Consider the following 22,333-nt stretch of genomic DNA (forward strand, 5'->3'; position numbering starts at 1 on the left):
CCGGTACTCGACGACATACTAGACTGAGGCGCAAATTTGTTTCGCTGATCTACCTCCCCCCGTTCGAGCGAAAGCTGCAAGTTTTGCTCTTCTTTCCCTGTCACCATACGCCTTCTCTCCCCTGTCCTTGATACAACTGCTGCTTATTAATATTTCGTAAAATACTATTACTCCCCCTCTTGTATATCAAACTGAATCCCTTGCTTTAAAATTTTTCATAAAAAAATCTTCTGGCCCTCTCTTGTATATTGAATCTTATTTCTAGTCTTAAGATAGCTGTAAACTTTCTTTTCTTTTGTAAAAAAAAATATTTCAACATTGTAACCTCCTAGTTTAAAGATATCCAAAATGTAAAAACAAAAGAATTTGGCACCGCCAAGCTAACGCATTTGTGCCTATCAAATAAACGAAATGAATAAAAAAAAATATGTTATCTCAAGTTGTTACGATTGTGTTATATTGCTATCAACATTTGTTATAAATGTGATATCTAAAGAGAATTTTTTGTTAGAATTTTTGTTATTTTAACACCTAACGATTTCTACCTTATAACAATATTTGATAGGAAATTTTTCGCAACAAAGTATCAGTATGAGTTATAATGGTGCTATTCCTTTCTGATCGGGTATCCTCTACCCGGTTACCGTTATCGGGATGAAAACGATACGGCTCTGCAATATTTACAACGTTGCACTTCGTTTCTGTTGTTGACTGCCACAATAGTTGCTGTGTAATGTCTCAATGTTTGAGATTGGCCTGGGTCATTTGGCTTCGTCTTTTTATAATCTGGGCATAAGAATCCCCCCGTCATGTGGTCCTTCCGTCCTCCTTTGTGCAGAAAAGCACTTAGGTTGCTTTGTGTAGTCTCTGGCAATGTTTCCCTTCTCGTCACATTTTATATTTATATTTATATTTATGTTTATTATATTATATTATTATATTTATGTTTATTACCTTCACCCTTGGCCCCAATTGTGGTTGCTTAAATTAATTACATTTCAAAATAGACAATATTTTCGCTTCCATTGAATTCCTCGCTCCTTCATCACTCCTCTCCCTTTGGACCACCCTCACATCCGCATTTCCTTCATCCACCCCGTATACCGAAATAAGATGAAGGATTTCTGACACATCCTCCACTCCCACTCTACTAAACCACCACCAGCTCCGCATTCAAACCCATTCCACCAATATAATCACATGAAGATGATAACATTGAACTCATATTGATTAAGTTAATTAAATATTAGGGGTGCCCGGGGCTAGTTGGTGGTTGGGGTAAGTTGGCGGAATCCCGTTGTCTTTGTTTCAGCGCTGCCTCTCACGTACCTCAAGTTATGTGAAACCCATTATCCAATGTGATTTTGTTAAAAAAAATTTGTTTTGTAAAAGTTGTGGGCGATATTGTGTTTTCGAGCAAACCAAGTAAGTGTTTCAAATTTTAAACACTTTGTTATTTAGGGTGATTTTAAATCTATTTCCCAATTGATTTTATTTTTCGATAGTGCGTAAAAAGAGCTTTCAGTATCCGTATAGATATTAAATCTATCCATGAATTAAAGTTATTTTTAAATAGTTTTTTTTTTTAAAATATGCGGTTGAAGTAACACACGCGGGGCAAGTTGGCGCTACTATGTACAGTGCAAATATAGTCATCAAATATTTTTATTTTTGGAATTCACTCCAAAGTAAAACTTTGTGTATCACGTTAATGCAGGGAATATTTACTTCGGCCAATCGTCTGAAGAATTTCGAAAATATGCTTTTGAATATGGAATACGCGTCATAGTAAAATGCCGGGGTATTGAGTCTGAAATATATTGGCAATTGTTGGTTAATATACAATTGAAAAGACATTCAGCACGAACCTTTGATATAATTTGAATCTTCAATTTCTGGCGTATTCATACAAACCGCCAACTTACCCCGGGGCCGGGATAAATTGGCGGGATTTCCGCTTCACGCATTTTTGTCTTGAAAAACAAAGACAATGCAACAAACACTGTGGTAAAATTCAGGGATGTTGGCTACAGCCGCATGTTCTATTTTGCAAGATCTATCTACGTCAAAGCGGTAAAAAATGTACACTGAAAACACCGCAAACTAGCCCCCACTCCCCAAAACTTTTTTGTTTAAAGTGAGTCTGCGTCTACTTTCGTGGCAGTCGTGTGATGCGAGCTAAGTGAAATAAGAATATAATAGACATTTTCACAATTCTATTGAACAAAACCAGCTTATGAATCATAGTTTAGATAAATGGGAAAGGCGCAATTGCACCACTAGGTGGATTAAAACAGTTTTTTTTGAAATGTTCGTGGAAATTCGATGATTTTTTTTTTCATTACAAAAACCATTTCAGTGTATTTTAGATACTTGTCGTAATTGATCAAAATGATTTTATTGAGTATTTTATTGTTTTACTTTGATGCAGCATTGATTTTTATAAATGTGCGGCATCTCACCCCAAATTACCCTATGTTTAGGGGGCAGTACAAAAAACTACAAAGTCATCAGTGCTACTGACGACGAAGATTGCGATCATTTCATAATTAAGTTTTACACAATGCGAGTAATTGCTACAAGTTAACTTCTTTGTGGTATAACAGATAGTCACCTATATATTGTTACTGGTTAAGAATGTTATGAATTATTTACATTGCGAGGTTTTCGGTTACATTCAATATTACATTCAACTGATAAACATTTCATAACAGCAATAAATTCAACATATCAGTTTATAACCTTTTATCTATTTTTTTCGCAGCGATCCACGAGTTGCACACCAGAGATGAAACATTATTCTTATGTTGGTGAATGTTAGATATTGACCAACGATAAACTTGGGCATCCACACTGACAACGAAGATGTGGGCCAGTGCTGCCTAGTAAAAATACGGATATCTACTTCATTCGTGAGCAATGGACGCTTAGTGCAGAGCTAGGATACGTATCGGTGTGAAATTTAGAGTTTTGCCCAGGACCCAAACCAGTCCTCCAGTAGTACGCCGAGGAGATGCATTTTTGGATCGATAAGCGCTCGCAAGCTTGTGGTTTCGGTAGAGCACGGGTGGCAGCGTCTCTTTCTAGTGGTGGCGGGCTTGGATTTGGGTATCCCCGGCGAATACCCAGGAAATCAATGGTTACCCCAATTCATAGGTTTCAAACGGTCGACTGTACCAGACCACATCCATATCGGCACCAGCCGCATCAGTTGCAACAACAACCGCAGTCACAGAACAGCACCAGTAACCATCAACATTATCACCCACAGCAGCAGTCTAGCAATAATCAGTCGCACATTCAGCATCATCAGGCTCAGTTGCATAGCAGTGGGCACTATAATCAGAATAATAGCATACTTCCAGCATCGACGCTTCATTCGCAGCAGCCATCTCAAAATCACCATCTGCTGCAACAATCGCAGCATCAGCAGCAGGCAAACAACTACCATGTGCCAGTCGGAGTAAATCATATTTATAGGTACTGCGCTCCTCATAATATTTCTATAGTAAAGTGAAATTTAACCTGACCTATCTATGAATAACGAAATCAAAATAAGTTCCTATGCAGAATTATTTAGTTTTACAGAATTACTATTTAGTTTTATAGCGCGATCAGATCTTATTTGCAATAATCTTTCAACATTATTTACACCTAGAGACCGTGGTTGATTGAAACAATGTCATTAGGTAATGCTTTATAGGGTGACCATATCAGCCAAGTAAAACCCCAGGATAGTTGAAGGAATAAGCCCTCCCCCGGTTATTTTAGCTGGTGACAGGCAGAATGTCAATCGAATTTTTACTACACCACAATCAGCGAAGGTTTCAAGCTATTGTTGGAGACCTTTGCAATCCTCAATTGAACGGATGAATATTTTGAGATCGCCTGCGAAGCACAGAAGAGGAGTCTTCAGCACTAAGTATACGTTATTAAAGTAAAGCAGAAACATCAATGGTCCCTGGGCTATTCCTGACCTAGTCTGACAATCATCTCAATTACAATTATCTCTCGATCTGTGGTGATGGTCAACCGGTGAATTTTCAATGAATGCAACTAGGCTATGTGTACAGAAAAAAAATGACAGTTCTATTCAATACTTTACGCTAACGTCACAAATGAACAGAGTGTTCATTTGTGACAGTTCGCTTGTACTGTTTACATGGACTTAGAAAAATACTTTACGATTTTCTTCGAGCGAATCTAGTCGTCCACAAATTTTTCTAATTCCATGTAAACAGTACAAGCGAACTGTCAAGATAAGTGAGGTTAACTGTGCCAGTAAAGAACCTAATTATTAGGTCTTACACCAACCGACATAACCCCACAAACTGAGACGGATGAACATCCCTTGACAATTCTCCGTGGTTTGTTTACATGGCAGTTACGTGAGTTCGAATGTAACAGATGAGCACTAAAGAGACTAGAATAACGAAGAGACGCCAAGTTTCGTTTGGAATTCCAATTTAACTGTCAATGTCATTCCAAACGAACAAGAGAGTTGTCAATCGTAAATGTTTAGCATTATGTGGCATTGTTTTTAAGGAAGTATTGTTATCCAATTCATTAAAATTACTAAATAATTTAAAAATAAAAGTGATATATTCAAACCAAATTTATTACAATACCCTCGTGTTTAGAGACAATGGCTTGATTTGATGGGAGGACGAAATTCAGCCTGAGGGTAACGAATATCAAATGATACACAAAACAAATTTTGTGAGGTTTGCACATTTGCAGAGTTGCATGTGACGCGTAACTTGATGACTAATTGAATTGTTTTCACTGAATTAAGATGGCGTCTCTTTGTTATTCTACACTGCAAATAATCTACACTTTTTTTCAAAGAGATTTGACACATAAGTTTTAAGTTTCGAGCCACACTGAGAAATCAAGAACTTTCCTTTTGCCCTTAAAGGAAATTACACTTAAAACTTAAGTGTGCCACTCGATGACACGATCGACTGTAATCACTTTTAAATTTTAAGTGTCAACGTATTAAACCATAAATGTTTTGACCATGACATCCAAGTTTTTGACAATTGCGGCTACATTAAGTGTCATCGCAATTAAAATTTAAAAGTCAGCGTACTAGATCATAAATGTTTTGCCCATAACAGTGAATAATGCACACTTTTTTTCGAATAGATTCGACTCATAAGATTTGACTTTCAAACCACACTGAAAACTCAAGTATTTTCCTTTTGCTCTTCAATAAAATAACACTTAAAATATAAGTCTCGACAAACATATGATTACGGCCTAAAAGCCAACTGTCAAAATCCACTTTGAATGGAAATTCCGGACAAACCGTTACACGCCAATCACAGATGTTGATAATAAACGAAAGAGAAAAGTTTTCTCTTTCATAAACTGTTGTGAACTGTGTTCGACTAGTAACGGTTTGTCTGGAATTTCCATTCAAAGTGGATTTTGACAGTTGGCTTTTAGGCCGTAATCATATGTTTGTCGAGAAGTGTGTCACCTGATGGCAAGGGCGTATATTATCGCATTTAAATAGTAAGTGTAAGCTTATTAAATAGTAAATGTTTCGCCCATGTAAACCATGCTTTTGACAATTTCGGTGACATTTAGTGTAAAAACATGCAGAAATATCTAATTCAATGCATGGCAAATTTGGAAGGTTTTATGGATGGTAAGTTAATGCTTGAAAATATTTATTTGCATAATTAGATATATTAAGTGTGTACAGATAATGTAATCAATGTTCCTTGTTTTTTTGCAGCTGTATGATTTATATCGGATGCAAAAAGAGACGCGGTAATGATGAATTTGTTTAATTCGTATATGTAAGAATAATATTTTATTATCTTATTTTACAGAATGTATATCATTATAATATATTTTTACATTCAAATAAAAAAATACTTAATCAAACCAAAGAATCTTTATTGTCATTGATATACAAATGTTCTCCCATTTAAAAATTAATATTTTTGCACATGGCTTTTATAGGAAATGATTTAATATTCAAGTTGATGCCAACTTAAATTCGATATGAATTTCATGCAATATTTATTTGTCGCACACTTAATTTGAATACGTCATGCATTTTAAACTTAAGTGTGCCGTTTATTGGATCTAACGTGTTTTCAAAGAAGTGCGTTATTAAGTGTCTGACACATGAATTCTAAGTGTCAAGACAGTTGCGGCAAAATTAAGTGTTAAACACTTGAATCTAATGCGCGGATTATTTGCAGTGTAGTCTCTTTAATGAGCACTAGTTGCAATCGCATTCACGCAACTGACAAAGTAAACAAACCACCCAGAATTATCAAACATGAACTTCATTCAACATGAGTTCATTTGTGTCGTCATCTTGTAGAACTCAATTTCGTTCACGGCAACCATGCCGAAAGTAGTGAAGCAACCACATTCGATGGTTTGAGATCACCGCCGGCTTCACCCCGGAACGAAGAAGTCCATCAGCGTGTCGGTCGCATACAGCCGAGCACTCATATCCTGGCGCTCCTGGATAAAAGTGAAAGCAAAAGCCGGTTCCTGTAATCCATCGCTTTTTCGTGACCGGAAGGTGCAGTACAGCACCCCAAAAATACCCTAAAATGGGATTTTCAGTCAGATTAAGCAATATTTTTGGTTTTCCGAATTTTGTTCGAAGACATACCAAGGTGCGACCGACCATTGGTCATTAAAACCATATTTATGGTCTTTTCAGGCGGCTGCCATTTTTGTGAAAATATGATTAAAATTTAGTATAGGAATCAATGGTTTTTTTTGTTTTTCCCCCATTCATTCGAATTGTTTCTTTTTTAATGCCAGCGTCGTACCCAGTTTGAGACAGCATTTAATGAAGTCATTCCGCGATAATTATTGATGTCTGGCTCATTCCCCTGCTTATGCACTGGAAACATGTTTGCTGATTTCCAGCAAATGGAAAAATGCCACAGGCAAAAGATGATAGAAAATTGTTAAGAGGCCGTGTCGCAAACGTGCCTTTTGAGAAGCGTCAGATGGAATCTGAGAGTGAGTTTGCGTTGCCGTTATTGTTGCGGTCGACTTTTACTGCAAACTGGACCAGAGTAAATAAAACCCAACGAAAACAAGTATTTTAGGCTTATTTAATAGAACCAGGACAAGTCAAGTTGAGTATTTTTTACTGTGCAAAAATCGTCATCAATTTTTTTTTTGACGTAGGACTACGTCTTTGTTTTCGATATGGGGGTGCGCTTTGCAAATTCAACAAAAATGGTATGTAACTCAAAGTGGTCCAATTTTATACGCTTATAATTCAGCCATCTTACGGTAAATTTTCAATTTTTTTGCGCATATCGCTCAAAAATACATCTAATAATAGATTCCAATAAATAAACCCAAAGATTTTTGTTATCATGGCATTAAAATTTTAAATAATTTTCAACATAGTCAAAACACCACGCATTTGCACACAGAAGGTTGCGCTTCCCTAGTCTGTTCACGACAGATTTATGTACCTAATGCGCAACGCTTCTATGAATGACGTCATCATCGACTATTTAAAGAGCAGATTTGGTTGGGCAAGCTCAGTTGCCTCTTGGACGGCAGGCAGAGCAGAGCACTGCGCTGCATGCTCCCACAGCCAGTGTAGCAGAGGCTAGCATCGTGATACTATTTGTCTCTTTCGCTCCACCCATCATCACCCGCGTTAACTCATTTTGCTTGGTGCGTATCATCCATTCGTGTACGGATACGATGTAATGGCACAGCTTTTTGATTCAAGCACGGTACACCGTTCGCTTGGGTTTATTGTTTGAGGCGAATGTGTAGGTATATTCAAGTGTTGCGTGTATGATAGAAATCTGAGCTTTCGTTGCGCGAAGCGAAAGCTTTCGTTTTTTCTTTGTGTTGTTATCTCCATGACAGGCTAAGGAGACGAAAACTTTCTTAGCAGCAAATTCACGCGAATGGATAGAAGAAAGTGCAACGAAGGTTTATTATTTACGTTTCATCAATTTATTGATTCCACGAGCTTCATTTCCACTCAACCTAAACCACTTTGCTTCTACCAATACATAGGTACTACAAAGCCTATTTATGAATGGAGGTACTGTTAGTTAAAAAATCGCTGCAAAAATACATCTAAGTCCATCCATAAAACTATTTTCGATTCTTGTATATGTTTTGCTTCGGTATATGATTAAGACCACTGCATTCGCTACATTTATGTGTACTTTAGAAAAAATTACAATAGGGGCAAAATAAAACTATAAAGCTTGTCCTATACAAGAACTGTGACTGTATTGCCTAAAACATGATTTTTAAGCATCGGTCTGGTTGTTTACCGCTCACAAAAGAAAACCTTTTAAAATTTTAAAGCAGTTCCAGATATTAGTTCGGTTTTCCATCGCAGTTTTCTCTCTGCTTTCTTTAATCGGATTCAATCGCCCATTGTAAATAAAATGACCTGATGAGCAAGATGGTTTGATTCATGAAGTGAACTGTAGAAAGAAATATGTTTGATTAATTATTAATCCAAATGTAATAAGAAATTAAATATTTCACGTATTGCAGTCCTACGTCTGCCATTCGTACAACTCCTTAAGGCTGTCCCTTGTAGTTTTCATTTCTGAAATTCACTCCAAAGTAGGAGAATCTTTTTCTTATGTTTCTCGTCAAAGAAGGAAATATTTATTTCGGCCAATCACCTGAACAATTTCGAAAATTTGCTTTTGAATATGGAGTACGCATCGAAGTAAAAGTGCCGGGTTATTGAGACTGAAGTATAATGGAAAGTGTCGAATAGTGTACAGATTTATTGAAAAGACAATCGTCACATTTCATACGGACCACTGATGTAATTGAATTTCCATTTGATTGCTTATTTTCTGGCATTCCGCCAACTTAACCCACATATACCGCCAACTAAACTCGGGGCTGGGGTAAATTGGCGGCTTTTCCGCGTCACATATTTTTGTCTCTAGAAACAAGGAAAATGTATCAAATATTTTAATAAAATTTAAAAATGTTGCCAACAGTCCGCACTTTTTGTGCTACGTGTTCTATTTTGCAAGGTCTACAAAAAAACGAAGCGGTAAAAAATTAAAACTGAAAACACCACCACGTAGCCCTGGTCTCCCCTATTCATATGTAGGATACAAAAAGCTAGTATTTTACTAGTTTGATTACGGAACGAATCAATTGTTGCAATTCCCGTAAAATATTACTGTACCCAGGATTCAAACATGCCTGTGATCTGCGTTGAAATCTACTGGAGTAATAATTGAGACTATAACTTAGGGTGACCATACGTTCTGCATTCCTAATTTTTAAGTGGCTGTCTGGGTAACCTGGAAAGTCGAGGAAAAAGGTCTGAATTGTCCTGGTTTTGAAATTGAAAATGTCCTAGTGCACTATCTGGGACTGCGTGTCATTCTAAAAATCTATCGATGTCAGGTTTTTGTGTCACTATTTTTAACAGTTATAACTTTTATTCATGGATGGGTTTCCGCCTTTTTACCATCAAATGATTCGGAATCAGCTGCAATCATGTTTTATTGCTATATTGTTTATGTATTTCAATAGTACTCTATTTGTTTATTTGTTCAATACATCAACAGGCATATCAAAGCCCCAATGATGTCGACTTAAATACTAATTTCTAACAATCAAGTACACAAAAACAATGGTCATACAATAATTAAAAACAAATAAAACGGTCAAGTGTTGTTAGCTAATTGATTAAATAGTCTGGAAAAACGTATACGCAGATTTTGTCGAGAAACGTTGAAATCAAATGCCGTAGCTGCCTGTTTAAAAATTCGTTGCAGACCAGTGATGGCTCCATACATACTATAGTTAGTGCGTCGGAATGGTAATCTGAGCATAATGTTGTTGCGTAGTGTTCGAGGAGCGACGTTTATGTTGATTTGTTCCAGAATAGCTGGGGCATCTATACGACCTTGCAGAGTGTCAGCGATGAACAAGGCTCTTGCAGTATTCCTTCGAACATGTAGGGGCTCTAGTTGAATTAGCTGACACCGGCTTTCATAGCGAGGTAGTCGGGAAAGATCTCTCCACGGCAATCTACGAAGCGCGAAACGTAAAAAGCGACGCTGAACGGACTCTATTCTCTCAATGCCATTATTGTAGTTTGGACTCCAAACTTCAGAGCAATATTCTAGAATTGATCGCGATAAAGAACAGTAGAGCGATCTGAGACAATAGATATCCGTAAAATTTTTGGCTATTCTGAAGATGCATCCCAGTGCTCGAGATGCTTTACCAACTGCATAGGAGACGTGCTGTTTAAACGTAAGTTGAGGATCCAGAATCACTCCCAGATCTTTAACGTGACTGACGCGTTCAATGTCTGTTTCTAGTAGACGGTAGTTAAAATGAATCGAATCTTTTTTCCGTGAAAACGATATTACCGAACACTTCTTCGGGCTCACGCACATGCGGTTCGTGTTACACCAATCAGCACAGACATCAAGCTACTGTTGGAGAAATCTGCAATCTTCAATTGACCGAATTAGGCGGAATATCTTGAGGTCATCTGCGAAGGACAGTCGTGGAGTCTTCAAACCTAGATGTACATCATTGAAGTATAGCAGAAACATCAACGGTCCCAAGTGGCTTCCTTGAGGTATTCCTGACGTAGAAATAAAGGTGGGGGCCTGACAATCTCCTATGATAACCGCTATCTCTCGGTCTGTGAGGTAGGATCGAAACAACTGCAAAACACTACCATTTATTCCAAATCTCTCCATTTTTGCGATTGCGATATCGTGATTTATCTTATCGAAAGCGGCAGATAAGTCGGTGTAAACAACCTCGGTTTGAGCACGATGTTCCATACTCTCTGTTATGTAGGATGTTAAACACAGCAGGTTCGACGCTGTTGACCGCCCGGACGTGAAGCCGTGTTGATCGTCACTTAGGTACTGCTTACAATGAGCCTGAAGAGGTTCCATAATCACCAGCTCGAACAACTTTGAAACTGCACTCAATGAAGTTATTCCACGGTAGTTATTGACGTCTCGCTTATTACCCTTCTTGTGGACAGGGAACATGTTCGCGTATTTCCAGCAAGACGGGAAAACTCCTCTAGCAATAGATGCTCGAAAAATATGAAGAAGCGGAGTAATCAAAGCTTCAATGTGCCTTTTCAGGATAACGGAGAGGAACCCGTCGAGACCCGGATTGAAAGATGACTTAAGCCGAGATGAAGCTCTGGTAATCATCGTTTCATCGACATCGATAGCACCCAAAGCTTGGCCTACAAGTGGAGCTCTGCTAGCGGCGAGTTCGATTTGATCAATAGTTAGTGCCTCATCTGTGAATACATTCGCGAATTTTTCCAAAAAAAGTGCACATATGTCTCAAGATGTGGTAGCTGTATTCCCATTGAAAGTCATAGACGACGGCAGGCCTGATTCCTTGCGCTGCTCGTTCACATATTTCCAGAAACGTTTACGCTGAATATTTTGCTGATATCGATAGAAATAGTGTTGGCTGGCTCATTTGTATGTATGGTTGAGACTGACGTAATAGTCTCTGAGTGATATTGTGCGATACTTGGTAAACCTCCGCAGGGCAGCTCTCTTTATAAACTTCAGCCGTCGCAGTGTACTCGTTTTCCATGAAAGGCCGGTTTGTCGATGGTGAACTTTCTTTGGAACGTGCCTGTCAATAGCATACACCAGAACGTTTGAAATGGTTTGAACTGCGGTTTCTACATTTTCGGGGTCCAGAATATTTTCCCAATCGATGGTGGAAAGAAGGTCTGCGATACTGCGATGATCAGCTTTACGGAAATTGTAGGAGACAGAAAGCGGTAATATATCGAAGTCATGCACCACAGAGCTATCAATCGTGGCGATCAGTGGAGGATGATGTGTCACTGGTTTTACTAGGGGAGAGGGAGCCGTCACTATTGATGTGGCAGAAACCTGATCACTGACAAAACAAAGATCGAGATGGCGGCTATTCTCATTGGCAATAGGATTGATTTGTAGTAACGTGGCTGAGCTATAGCTGAGTAAAGCCATGTCAAGTGATCCTCAAATTTTTCGCAAAATCACCGATTTTCATGAGATATGTTTTATTGTATAGGGATTATGGTAAATAGTTTTTGGTATAAATATTTCGTTAAAACTCCTTTTTTCCTTTGAGATATTAACCCTTAAACTTTATTGCATGATAAAATTGTAAATTTTATATCTCAAAACCTACTGAAGATAATTGAATGAATTTTTGTACACTTATGAAATGATATTTACACTATCTCATGAAAATAATTTTGCAATATAATTATGTGAATAACGGTACTTTTCATCTACTTAAAAATTTTAATTGTATTTTTTCTTGTGTTCTTCACGCTAAAAAATTTCAAAAGGTATGTCAAATTACGCGTCGATCTCTCACCTTCAATAATCTGTATTATTAATTTTTCATTTTTGTTTCTATCGAGAGTTATGGATGATTTTGTAACGGTGCGTACCTTCAACGCACGACCCACTTTGATGCAGCCCGCGAGAACTTACATATTGGCAACGCCGCATGTAGCAACGTCCTACTGCGTATCGCTTTGGCAGAGCATACCTTATGTCCAAAATTGCCATCTTCGATATTAGAGCAAAAAGATAAGCTTTTCTGTGCGGATGTTTAAAGGTGAACATATTCCGAGTAATTTGCATGGTTTTTAGTGTTATATTTTTCAGGAATTATTTAATTTTCTGTCATTCAAACTCTCATGTTGGCAGTTGCTGTGCAAACTTGAGCAATGGGCATGTTTGAATCTGCATGTAGGGTGATGTGCCTATTATGGCAGTAGAGCCTATTGTGACCCTATTTCGTACCCCTTGGTTTCGAACCAAGCATATGAGATAATGACACTATCGATTTGGCTAAAACAGGTGAGAAAAAATAAGCTCAAGTTATATTCTTTATTTGTTGTGCACATATGTATCTAGAACTATCCTCTAAATCCAACTTTTAATTAAAACAAAATCACCTTATTAAAATATCTACTAATCCGCCTCACTCACGTAGTGAACCGAAACTGGATGCATCGGCGCTTAGCAAAATAAACACTTACGAGCCAGCATTTATCGCCTCATATCTCGTTATTCCGGAACAAATATACTAAACATTGCACTGATACATACCTTTATTTTAGCTGGAGAACCTTTTTACGATAATTTCACTTTAAAATCACTCGTCAAACACTAGAATAGGCCTAGTGTTATAATAGGATAAAATTAAATACGGGGATTCCTATTATTGACATGTTTTGCTGATACACTACCACAATCAAAACCAACTTTTTGCATCCATCATACAGAAAAGAATCACCAGTGCGGCCAAACCAAAACATGAACTTGTAAATATAATGTAATGCAATTTCTGGTATAAGTAATCAATTATTTCAAGTTATTCAACTAATTGTTGATTGCAGATATTTTATTTTCATCTGCACATAAAATTCGGATCGGGAGAAAGCAATGTGTTGTGAAACTTGTCGTTCCAGTTGCTAACCTTCGAATAGTTTTTTTCTGCGTGCGCAATTCTGGGCGCTCTTCTACTAACAGCTGATGAGTTTCATTGATGTGCGTGATGTTTACGTTTGTTTTGATCGGCTGAAAAAAGCAGAATGATTCGTTTTACAAATCACACGTTGGCGTCCATGATCTGGATACCTAGTTAGAATCGACGCAAATGGAATATGAGGCATTGCGTTTCAACTAGATTGTTTTTCGATGAGGTGGAAATTGGCACACCCATGAGGCGATATTTGGATCGTTGAGGTGGGAATAGATGCACAGAATCGAACATTTATTTTTATTTATGCTGAAAATTGAGGCAATTCTGCTAAATAAGCATTATATAGATGTTTAAGAAACAGTACACTGATACTTTATTCTGAGAAAGGTTATAGATAATATGGCTTCTTTTAAAGTTGTTCAAAAAATAGTGCGACCCTCTCCCTAATGGTGCCAAAATAGGCTCATCACCCTATATGACTTTTTTTGCAAATTGACATATTTTACCACTTTTTATCGTCAGTTGGTTCTGTCTAGGTGTTAGCACAGTATATTTGCTCAAAAAGCATTCGTTTGTTTTTATGTTATAAATATGGTTCGACCAACCGAGTACTGTATTTCGTTGAAAAAGTAATGAAGATTTTGAATTAAAAATCGTTGATGATTTACTGAAATTTTGATGAAGTAAATAATATCTTACTAGAACTTGGAGAACCACTAATTAACAGAATTGACAGAAGCAATAGCGATAAAGAAAACACGCCAATGCGATTGAAAACAGATTCAAAGTAATTTTTTTTTCGCAAGACACTTCGTTGTTTATAAGTAAGATCACTCAGTGGACATAAACAAGCGAAGTAAAATGCTGTTTTCATAAAATGTTCCATTTTGCTGCATAATGTTGTAGACTAGTAATGAATTTGGATGAAACATCGACTAATAACGTTTTCGTTTTTAACCTGGTATACACCGGTATAGTGAAAAAAAGAGATAGACTGAAGTTTGAATGAGTATAGCCCCGACAATACTGGTGTACACTGTCAAAAACGAAAATGCCATAACAAAAGTGTCTTCGAAGATGGCAATAACATAAGCGTATTATATGAGTTATGTTTCGGTTCTTTGCGATACAGTTTAATTCCTAGAAACGTTAAATTATAATAAAAAAGTATTCATTAAACAAAATTGTTTTTGTTGTGCACCTCGGTCAAAAAAATCTAAAAGTATCTCAAAATATCCAGAAAACCTTAACCTTTGATAATCTGTATATAAAAGTTTGTTCTTTTGCACCAATCTAGAGATGTGGTTTCATTTACTCATGCGATGCACGTTTCCTACGCGATGCGCAGTAGGACGTTGGGACATGCGGCGTTGCCAATGTGTAAGTTCCTCCTGGCTGCATCAAAGTGGGCGGTGCGTTGATGGTACGCACCGTTACAAAATCATCCATAACTCTCGATAGAAACAAAAATGAAAAATTATCAATACAGATTATTGAAGGTGAGAGATTGACGCGTAATTTGAAATACCTTTTGAAATTTTTTAGCGTGAAGAACGCAAGAAAAAATACAATTAACATTTTTAAGTAGATGCAAAGTACCGTTATTCACATAACTATACTATAAAATTATTTTTATGAGATAGTGTAAATATCATTCCATAAGTGTACAAAAATTCATTCAATTATCTTCAGTAGGTTTTGAGATATAAATTTTACAATTTTATCATGCAATAAAGTTTAAGGGTTAATATCTCAAAGGAAAAAAAGAGTTTTAACGAAATATTTATACCAAAAGCTATTTACCATAATCCCTATACAATAAAACATATCTCATGAAAATCGGTGATTTTGCGAAAAATTCGAGGATCACTTGACATGGCTTTACTCAGCTGTCAAGTAGCCTCACTGCACATGGGTGGAGAACGGAATGGTCCGAATCCGGATAAAGAAATCCATTAGGGGAAGATTTTCATGAAATGGCAGGAAGATTAAAATCTCCTAGTACCATGATCTCATCAACAGCGTTAGCATCTTCGAGGATAGTAAAAACTGAGCTGCAGTGTGCTTCAACGTATTCGGTATCACGAGCGCGGTCGGGTGGAACATACAAAGTACACAAGTACAACTTACGGTCGCCAAGCTCGATAAGTGTCCAAACCTGCTCTAGACAAACCCAAGAAGTGTTCTCAACGATTCTTGCCTTCAAGCTGGTTTTAACCACTACTAATACGTCGCCTCCGGTGGATTCTCGGCTGTTGCTAGTCACAGCGAAACACCTCGTATTCAGTACCGAACACCTGACTGGAAAGCATGTCATCGTTCAACCATGTTTCGACGAAGACAATGATGTCAAAACTCTTATCGCAGACTGCAAGACGGTATTGCTCAACGATTGAATTAATACCACCAACATTTTGGTAATATAGCAGCAGCTTAGCCCGTCGTTGACCAATGCTGGAAATCGAAGAGCTTTGAGGCAAGGAAGAGCTCACAGATGCATTGTACTTGCCTGAGGTAGGTTTGCGGAAGACCCCTCGTCCTATCTCCACCACAGGACCGGGACGGCTGCAGGTCGCTGGCAGGAAAGGCTCGACTGTGGTGAGGGGACTAAGAGCGTCCTCACGGCTGGCGGCAAGTGTGCGTCCCAGTGACCGAAGAGACGACATTACGTGGGATGTATGCAATGCAGCTGGACTAGGTGTCTCTCGTAAACAGCTGCGGTTCGCAGGCAGGAAGAACGGCATCTGGTGCTGATACGGTGCAATTAAAGAAGAACTGGAATCGGGGAACATTTCAGCGCTTGAATTATTCAGAAAGGATAGGTACTTGCCGCAGGGGAAGTTTGGAAGCCTTTTCTCCACTCCCGCACACAGGACCGAGACGACTGGTGAACGTTGGCTGCAGTAGCTGGACTGTGGCGGGGGGATCGTGGGCTTCCATAATACAAGCTGCGGTGCATCTCGGTATCCCATTAGCGAAATCTATCCTGCTTTGGCTGGTCGAAATTAAATTCCCGAACGAGTACTCCAGTCGGCCAAGTAGACGCTTTGAGTGCAGTGTCCTTTAGTTCGCTCGGAAGCTCAACTCGGAAAGAAACAAAGTTGAGTTTCGTGAGATTGGTGTCCTTCTTGACCAACAAAATTGCTTTGGGTGCATCGCTTATTCCAAGGCATTCTTGGGTCATGGCAACGATTTCCTCAACTGTATGGCTCGAGTCAAGACGGCTCAAATAGACCCAAAACTGCTCCCGCTCATCCGCAACTGTTCTGATTTCCCGCTGAATGGCTCTAGTACCACAGACAGCGGCTGCAGTGACGCGAATTTTAGCATTATTCGACATCGTTTCGGAGTGGGCAGATCATCCGGATGTCGCTTGACAAACAGCCCTCTTTGAGTTACAGAGCCACAATCGGCTGGAAAATGATTTTCAATACGGCTCGAGAGATTTGAGACGAACGTGTTCATATTATCTACAGCCACACATAATTTTTTTGTGTCCACAATGGGAGTAGCGGAAACGGATTGCTGCACCCACTCGTTGAAACAGCGAGCACAATCGTCACAGAGCCAGTATAGGTTGTTGTTGAAACTAGACAACATGTCTAGTGCGGATCGCTGCATACCGGGAATACAGGTTCGGTGGAAAATCGATTCGCAATGGCCGCAACATGCAATTTTCTTTCCACTTTCCACTACTCGCGAAGTGAGCGCGTAAGTTTTTTTGTGGGGAATTTCACACAGGTTGCAGCCTCACAATTTCACCGTAGACTCACAAAGTTTTCACACGGCGAAATAAAGCACTTTAGCACAAGGATTTCACTGGTGAGCAGTACACGAAACAAAACAGAACGTCCGTCAAGCAACTGGAAACTTTTTCGCCGAAAAACGGTAAGTAAAACACAGATAAAATGGAACTTTCTCCAGAGCAAAAAAGCAAACACGATGTAAACAAACTGATAAAGTTAAGAAAAATTGAAAACAAGTAGAAATGAATGAATCTCGGAAAACGTGAAAACTCCCATATATGAGTCAATCTGTTCAGGTCAGAGGCGTCAATAGGGAGCACCTAGCGACTCAATAAAATACCATCAGATTATAAATAGAGGTACCGCGTGTCTGTTTGAGTCAGTAGGTACTCGCTTTACAAACGAGCAGCACCCTGACAATAACATCTGAGTGTTACGAACAGTGGGACACGCCATGACAAACCTTACATACACGCAACGAACCCATTCGTGTATGCAATGTTTCAAGTCGTACGGTACGCTGAAGAACACGCCATAAACTTTGCACACAGCATGAAAATGGGTGCAAGTTGTAGTAGCACCCAAAACAGTGTGCGATAAGTTCAAGTTGTGTACACACGAATGTTTTCAGAGTGGGTGGGTACACCCAAAACGGCGCACTCAGATTTTCTGTTTTTAGGCATGACTTCGTGTAACTCTGGTTGCCAGAGCATTGTTAACGGACTCCAGCGAATTTCCAACAGTGTAGCGATGGCCTTTGATTTCAACCGGACGAGGAATTCGATAAAAGCGAAAATATTAAATATTTTGAAATGTAATTAATTCAAGCAACCACCATTGGACCAAGGGGTCTGGTGGTGAAAGTAATTAACAAAACAAACAAAATTGTAAATGTAAAAAATAACATCTAAATTCGTTTTTTACAGTAATGCATCCTCGCAGCCGAATGCAATCGAAATCGATCATAATGCTGGAACGCACGGAATTGGAACACTCAGCCGGCAGGTATCGCACGTAGGCCAAGATGCTCAATTACTACCAGCACATCTCAAATGTGGCATGTGGGCGTCGCTTGCACTGGCTGCTGTCTTCGTGGCGGGAGCAAAGTTCTATTTCGACCATCAAGTGAGCTGAATTATGGTATAGACTCGGGACGAGACTGCGGATAGATATTTTGTTTTCCTTTTTTATGTTCGTTGTATCTTTTTTCTCACATAGCCTTTCATTTCGCTTAACAATAGACAATGTACCCTGACTGCATTTGGCTTAGTGTTTTCGCATCCGCATGTTTCGTCTCAGGTATAGACAGATATGATATTATATTGTTTCTCTTTTTAGGGCACTGGTTTGGAAGTGCTTATATTTTGTGCGTTTTCTGCGACTTTTTTCCTAGCAGCATGCACCGTATCGCTCTGTCGACGCCCAAGGGACCTACAAATACCGGGAAACAATGTGATATCGGAGACGATCTCCATTGGGGAGCAGAATTCCCTACAGGTGCGTGTAAAATTATAATATGTTACGCCACAATATCAATACAAAATTATAATATGTACAATAACTGAGTTAAGAACTTAACTTTTTTCATCATGCTTAATGTTGCAGAATAATCCGGACCTAGTGAATAGCAATCCCTCGCCATTATTAAACGGCAGTGTGGGTGTAGCACAGCAAACTTCTCTCTCCGTAATGGCACCACCACCGCCATACCACATTGCCATATTGCTGCCGGAAAATACGAAAGAACCGGATGAATCACCGCCACCGTCGTATGATAAAATAGTAATATAATAATAATATGAATTAAAAACTGAATATCGCACAAGTTACAAGTACACATCCGAAAGCTTAGCAATCGATTCTGTACTAGTTCATGATAGATCAGTGATCAGCATCCAAACCCATAGTATGTAGTTGCTTAATCCAAGTGATGCCAAACCATCAACCCAGGAACTAGGGCCAAAACCTGCATCGAGTGAATATTTCCTCATGTCAGATGGGTATTCAGCAAGAACAAGGATTTAAAAAAAATCATAGCAATTGCGCTGAGACAGAGAGTTTAATATAGCTCAATGTTACATCTAGATAAGACTTAGGCTAAGCCTTCTAGGATAGAAACCGCCGATGCGAGAAACAAAATGCTCACAATCTGAATATGTATTTAATTGACAAAGAAGAGTTGATCGATATTATTTAGCATCCCTATCCGATTACATATTCATAGCTAAAAGCAGCACACAAGTGTGAACATCGTGTAATTAAGCTACTTGCGCTCCGAACAATCTGTAATATATTTGAACTGAACAGGTATTGGGGTATAGGGCTTAAGTATCCGCATCTCCGCTCGAGGTGAAAACGCGAAGACAGTTCGTGATAGGAAGACATACCTAATTATAGTTTCGTGCTGCTGTACCGCGTACGTCACAGCGGTAATACAGTTGTATTAGCATTAGAGTCGAGTAATTAAAATTTTAATAAATTTTATGATCGATAAAAAACTGTTGACTTGTAAAATGAGAACACACCTTATTTGTGGTTTCAATATTTTGTTTCAATATGTTAACTCCACTGGGTGGGTCTTTTAGGCGAGGGGTAAGCAATAAATCTATAATACTACTCAGTACCAAAAGTCGTACGTAATTAATTAAAGCAAATACAAATATGTTAATACGGAATGCTCTGATGATTTTTCGAGGACACGTTTTACACTACCCTGTACCTGGAAAGGTACACTGTCTAAGTGGCAATGTACTTTGATGAAATAGTGCTAAATCTGGCAGCACTGTGAATCGAAAAAAAATCGTATGCGTCACCATGGCCATTGTTAATTATTCTGAAAAGTTTCATTTCTGATGTCTTGTGTAACGGAATCGAAGACGCGGGGGATGAGAGCAATACTACAACCTGGAAGGAGAAGTTTATTGACGGCCGTACTGTCGGTTTTAAGTGATTAGGTAGTAATAGATGATCAACCAATTGATTAATGTTACTTCCAACAGGTTGACACAGTTGATGCTGCTAATAAAATATCCTGGTGTCTTATATTCAATGCGTCAATCCCGGACGAAACCAAACACGCTTCTCTTCCAGGAGTTTTCCTAAGTTTGCAAGGTCGTAGCACCGAGAGCTTCGCGGTGGCCTGTAAAGCCCGACAAATGTGGTAGTAACTTGGGTCTGGTTCACGTATTTTTCTGACTCGTGATGTCACCAACTGTGACCCCCACGTAAGAAATTTTCTGGGAAATCGGTGGGTCCTATTTTGAGTAGGAGACATTAGAGTTCTTATATGGGTTCTTGTTCAGGTTATGTTACCTGATTCAAACTACTCTAAACTCGCAGAACCTCTCCCACAACACTGTTAGCTAATAAAGATGAAACGTGTAACTATCTATTACTGTAACGTGTAACGGTGAAATTAATGAGCTGATGTGATAACTATATTAACACTTCTGGAGTGCTTGGTGTCTCAAATGAAAAGAACTGACTTAATCCCAATCCATTAATAGCAAATCCAATTTCATGCCTCACCCCCCCCCCCCCCCCCCTCCTCTAACACTTCATTTTCCGCGCCCTTCGCTCACATTTCCTATTTCCATCCGTTAATGCAATATCCCATTACTTCTGTTCCAATATCTTTCTATGTGATGTGTCGTGTGTTATGTGCGTTACACAATTAAATAATCATTTAGTTTTACAATTGGTAAAGGGAGTGGAATGAATATTTTCTTTTATCGTGCACACAATATTGCTTACAATTTATAATTACAATTTTTCACAAAAAATTTTTTCTGGGAAATCGGTGGGTCCTATTTTGAGTAGGAGACATTAGAGTTCTTATATGGGTTCTTGTTCAGGTTATGTTACCTGATTCAAACTACTCTAAACTCGCAGAACCTCTCCCATAACACTGTTAGCTAATAAAGATGAAACGTGTAACTATCTATTACTGTAACGTGTAACGGTGAAATTACTGAGCTGATTTGATAACTATATTAACACTTCTGGAGTGCTTGGTGTCTCAAATGAAAAGAACTGACTTAATCCCAATCCATTAATAGCAAATCCAATTTCATGCCTCACCCCCCCCCCCTCCTCTAACACTTCATTTTCCGCGCCCTTCGCTCACATTTCCTATTTCCATCCGTTAATGCAATATCCCATTACTTCTGTTCCAATATCTTTCTATGTGATGTGTCGTGTGTTATGTGCGTTACACAATTAAATAATCATTTAGTTTTACAATTGGTAAAGGGAGTGGAATGAATATTTTCTTTTATCGTGCACACAATATTGCTTACAATTTATAATTACAATTTTTCACAAAAATTTTTTTCTGGGAAATCGGTGGGTCCTATTTTGAGTAGGAGACATTAGAGTTCTTATATGGGTTCTTGTTCAGGTTATGTTACCTGATTCAAACTACTCTAAACTCGCAGAACCTCTCCCACAACACTGTTAGCTAATAAAGATGAAACGTGTAACTATCTATTACTGTAACGTGTAACGGTGAAATTACTGAGCTGATTTGATAACTATATTAACACTTCTGGAGTGCTTGGTGTCTCAAATGAAAAGAACTGACTCAATTCCAATCCATTAATAGCATATCCAATTTCATGCCTCACCCCCCCCCCCCCCTCCTCTCACACTTCATTTTCCGCGCCCTTCGCTCCACATTTCCTATTTCCATCCGTTAATGCAATATCCCATTACTTCTGTTCCAATATCTTTCTATGTGATGTGTCGTGTGTTATGTGCGTTACACAATTTAATAATCATTTAGTTTTACAATTGGTAAAGGGAGTAGAATGAATATTTTCTTTTATCGTGCACACAATATTGCTTACAATTTATAATTACAATTTTTCACAAAAAATTTTGGAATTTTTTTTTATCGATTATAGAGGTTTTAACTCGGGTTAGAAAAATCTGTTATGAAAATTTCCAACCCTATGTGCGGGGTCGGGACTCGAACCAAGGTGCGCTGCGTACAAGGCAATCGATTTACCAACTGCGCTACACCCACCCCTCGAAAATATTCTTCAATGATAGTTAATACAAGCAGCAAGGATGTATTAAACCAA

The 22,333-nt window shown here is 38.5% G+C and overlaps 1 protein-coding gene across 10 annotated transcripts in view; it reads left to right on the top strand.

Annotated features, from left to right (window-relative positions):
• Nucleotides 1-19,728, top strand: part of LOC131693645 (uncharacterized) — a 57,233-nt gene extending 37,505 nt beyond the window's left edge. For all 10 annotated transcript variants that reach the window (XM_058981645.1, XM_058981641.1, XM_058981639.1 and 7 more), the window contains 4 exons: nt 2,765-3,480; nt 18,176-18,374; nt 18,588-18,746; nt 18,855-19,728. In XM_058981645.1, coding sequence (XP_058837628.1) covers nt 3,014-3,480; nt 18,176-18,374; nt 18,588-18,746; nt 18,855-19,040 — 1,011 coding nt within the window. In that variant the 5' untranslated portion in view covers nt 2,765-3,013 and the 3' untranslated portion in view covers nt 19,041-19,728. The remainder of the gene's footprint in view (nt 1-2,764; nt 3,481-18,175; nt 18,375-18,587; nt 18,747-18,854) is intronic.
• The last annotated feature ends 2,605 nt before the right edge of the window (nt 19,729-22,333 follow it).

Source organism: Topomyia yanbarensis, chromosome 3, assembly GCF_030247195.1.
Source record: "Topomyia yanbarensis strain Yona2022 chromosome 3, ASM3024719v1, whole genome shotgun sequence".
Taxonomy (NCBI): Eukaryota; Metazoa; Arthropoda; class Insecta; order Diptera; family Culicidae; genus Topomyia; species Topomyia yanbarensis.